General features: G+C 43.0%; 1 protein-coding gene across 1 annotated transcript; it reads left to right on the top strand.

Annotated features, from left to right (window-relative positions):
• The first annotated feature begins 874 nt into the window (after positions 1–874).
• Positions 875–2833, top strand: LOC148019731 (hydroxyproline-rich glycoprotein family protein). The gene is made up of 3 exons (XM_087700825.1): positions 875–1321; positions 2089–2191; positions 2349–2833. Exons 1-3 carry the CDS (start codon positions 885–887, stop codon positions 2391–2393), a joined length of 585 nt encoding a protein of 194 aa, XP_087556951.1. The 5' UTR covers positions 875–884; the 3' UTR covers positions 2394–2833.
• Positions 2834–3072: the final 239 nt, after the last annotated feature.

Genomic DNA, 3072 nt, shown 5'->3' with positions numbered 1-3072 from the left:
AAATACTAAACCAATAAAACCATGGGCAGTCTATTTCGGGGGGGGAATGGGCAACGTCCCGCGCTGCCTACCTTTTGACGTGTCCCACCGCCTCGCTTGCCTCAATGACAATCTTGATGGATGACAACCTGGCCGACGACCCCCCCCCCCCCCCCCCCCCTTCCCCAATGCGTGAGGACATGGCTAACAACCCCTTGCCTGCTCCACAACACCCGACAACCTCCCTCGCGCATGACGACATGATATATAAATATATATTACGCGTGAGGCAGGAGTAGCAGGATCGCATGTAAGAGCAGTATACAAATGGAGGATGGTATGATGAGCGGGGACCCACCAATGAAGACCACACCTAGTCATCATGACAATGTTCGTTCCATGCAAGATTTGAATAAAAAGTAGGCTCGATAATAAAAAGCAGGTTTGGGAGCTTTGTGGTGGTTTGGCCATCACCTAAGGTATAGTTCCAATTATAAAGTAGTACAGATACCCTCATTTATACAAAATATGTGATTTTTGACAATGTACACAAGTGGTTATTGCAAAGGGCTTCAAGCTCTCTCGCAAGTCGCATCACAGCAACTCCGCTCAAGTCTTGATACCCCAGTTATATGTGTATACACGATTTTGTGACAATGTACACACTTAAGTGGCTGGCATAAGAGAAACTCTCTCGTCTCTTCTCACAAGTTCCTTCGTGCTAAGCTTCTATGAAATGAAGGATTTTCTACTCGGTAGTATTAATGTGAGGCTTGGAGATGATCTAAAAGAAATGCATGGTGTAACCTATGGTTGTAGTTCTAGGGGAGGTACAGTTTCTTGTAGCCGTTGGAACAACGGCAACTCACTATGTTTTACTTTGTCTTCCGAGGTTTTATAATTGCATGCTGAAAGAAATACAAGAACACAAAACAAAAGGAGAGAGACGCAGAGAAGAGGGTGGAGACAAACAAAACAAGACACAGAGAGAGAGAGAGAGAGAGAGAGAGCAAGAAATGGAGAACGTGAAACAACCCGGGCCTCAGCCATCGCCAGTCGACCGCAAGGAACCACAACAGAAGCCTCGCTCTTCTGTTTCACCTCCTCCTCTTCTTTCTTCTTCCCCTTGTGCAAGTCCCGCTCTTCCTCCTCCCTCCCCTTCTCATGTCCTCACGGAAAGGAACATTGACTCCAAATGTCATGGCTGCAACAACAACAACAAGCTCGTCTCCCCCGTCTTGTTGAAGCTACGTCGAAATCAGGAACGAAAGGTCATCCCTGCCAATCCTGTGGATCCTGTCAAGGTTCCTCCCAAGAAGCTCACAGGCTTTCCTACAGACAGGTGCGATTTCTTCCTTGCTTACGGTGTCTTCTTCTCTTTCTTTGTTTGGCGATTTATTCTTCTAGCTCCGCCCTTTTTGATCGACGGTGTGGTTGAAAGAAACGTGTGATCGTTTCAGGTACTGTAAGTAGCATAACGTACTTCTTATCTTCTTCAGTAGATTGGAGATAAGAGTTCTAAATCTGCTTACAGAGATTAGTAGTAATCCTCTTCTTGCAGATGTTACTTTATCATCATGTGAAAAGAGAGACCATGTTTACAATCCTCGTCTAAGTAGCTAAAGAAGGAGATTCTATTGGAGGTGTTCATGGAAGGTCTTAATCTGCTTTTATTCCAAAGAGTATCCCCTTCATGCAGATGTTAATGTATCATAGATGTGATAAGAAAACATATGTTTACAAGTCTTGTCTAAGTAGAAGCTGAAGAAGGAGATGCCACACTTTTGTGTATGAGCAGTGTTTCTGTTAACGCCTTGGTATTCAAGTTTTGGAATGTCTTGAATCAAAAGCATCTCCTGTTTTTGCAACCTTGATAATTTGATATGCAAGGAAAACGACACGACTGTTCGATTTAAATATGCATAGAATATTGAACATCTTCCTCTAGATGTTACTTTCTCATACGTGTGGAAAGAAAGGCTATGCTCACAATATCTGCGTCTAATTAGCACAGCTAAGGAAGGAGATGCCAGATTATGGTATGTCTTGTGTGTTGGAATAGTGAAGCGTGGATGCAATCTTAAGTTGTCCTTGGTTTTTGGTGTTCAGGTACATGAGCCCCACCGACTCGCTGATGTCTCCCATATCAAGAGGCCTTCTTGCAAGGGGCAGAAGGCCCTTCAGGTCTCACCAAGCTCCGGTTCCTCCCAAGGTAAGAAAGGCTTAAGTTTTACTGAGGCTTCCTTCTGCTTCCTAGGGTGTTTAAGCTTAAGAGTAAGCTTAGGCTTTAACGAAGCATCCTAGGATGTTAATTATGGTTTAGCCATAATCTTTTATGCTCTAACGATGGAATTCTGACGTGAATGCAGATTCTGGATAGCACATTCGAAAGTGCCGAATCTGTAGATCCTTGAAGGCTGACGCAGGAGGATATCTCTCTTTGGTAGCTTATCGAGTTATATGATACGTAATAGCTCTTAGCGTATGCCTTGAGAATAACCCTATAGAGTCTCTCTCTCTCTCTCTCTCTCTCTCTCTCTCTCTCTCTCTCTCTGTGGAGGCCAAGGCCTATTGTAAATCTCGTGGAAAGGGGGAATCTCCATGGCGCATTGTTGATTGGTTTCACGAATTCATTGATTTTTTCAAATCATACTAAATTGTTTATCATCGAGAGAAGATTCTTCAGGACCACTTCTGACACCGACGTGTAGCTTTAGCCTCATGGATGAGGGGGCCTGGAGGTATTGCAAAATTTGGAAGGAGACTCGGTACCTGATTTAACGAAATCCTTATGCTATTGTGTCAAATTGCATTCAAATGAAAATCACGGTTTGAACAACTTGGTGGCTTAATTTTCAACATCATGGATTCTCTATGTCTAAAATTTGTAATATATAACTGCATATTCCATCCCTAGGCCCTACTGATCTTTGATTCATAGAGTGTAGAGCTACTAGCAAAATTATTGCTTTCCTAATGATGTCTAACTTGCAAGCAATTATGACAATTTAAATGTTGTCATAATTAGGATAGGACCTATAATCGTAGTTGGCGTTTTCATATGCCATAAGTGCAACAACAATTGTTTTCTCT

This window comes from Lygodium microphyllum, chromosome 19, assembly GCF_053477565.2.
Source record: "Lygodium microphyllum isolate KBCC chromosome 19, Lygodium_microphyllum_v1.1.10, whole genome shotgun sequence".
NCBI classification, from domain to species: domain Eukaryota; kingdom Viridiplantae; phylum Streptophyta; class Polypodiopsida; order Schizaeales; family Lygodiaceae; genus Lygodium; species Lygodium microphyllum.
The sequence above is the reverse complement of the archived record's forward strand: the minus strand, read 5'-3'. Positions and strand labels throughout refer to the sequence as shown.

Bases quoted from the DNA above. Each gene is read 5' to 3' on its own strand.
- LOC148019731 (XM_087700825.1), top strand. From the start codon at position 885: ATGCTGAAAGAAATACAAGAACACAAAACAAAAGGAGAGAGACGCAGA. The intron at 1,322-2,088 runs GTGCGATTTCTT...TTTGGTGTTCAG, and splicing joins ACAGGCTTTCCTACAGACAG to GTACATGAGCCCCACCGACT. The intron at 2,192-2,348 runs GTAAGAAAGGCT...ACGTGAATGCAG, and splicing joins AAGCTCCGGTTCCTCCCAAG to ATTCTGGATAGCACATTCGA.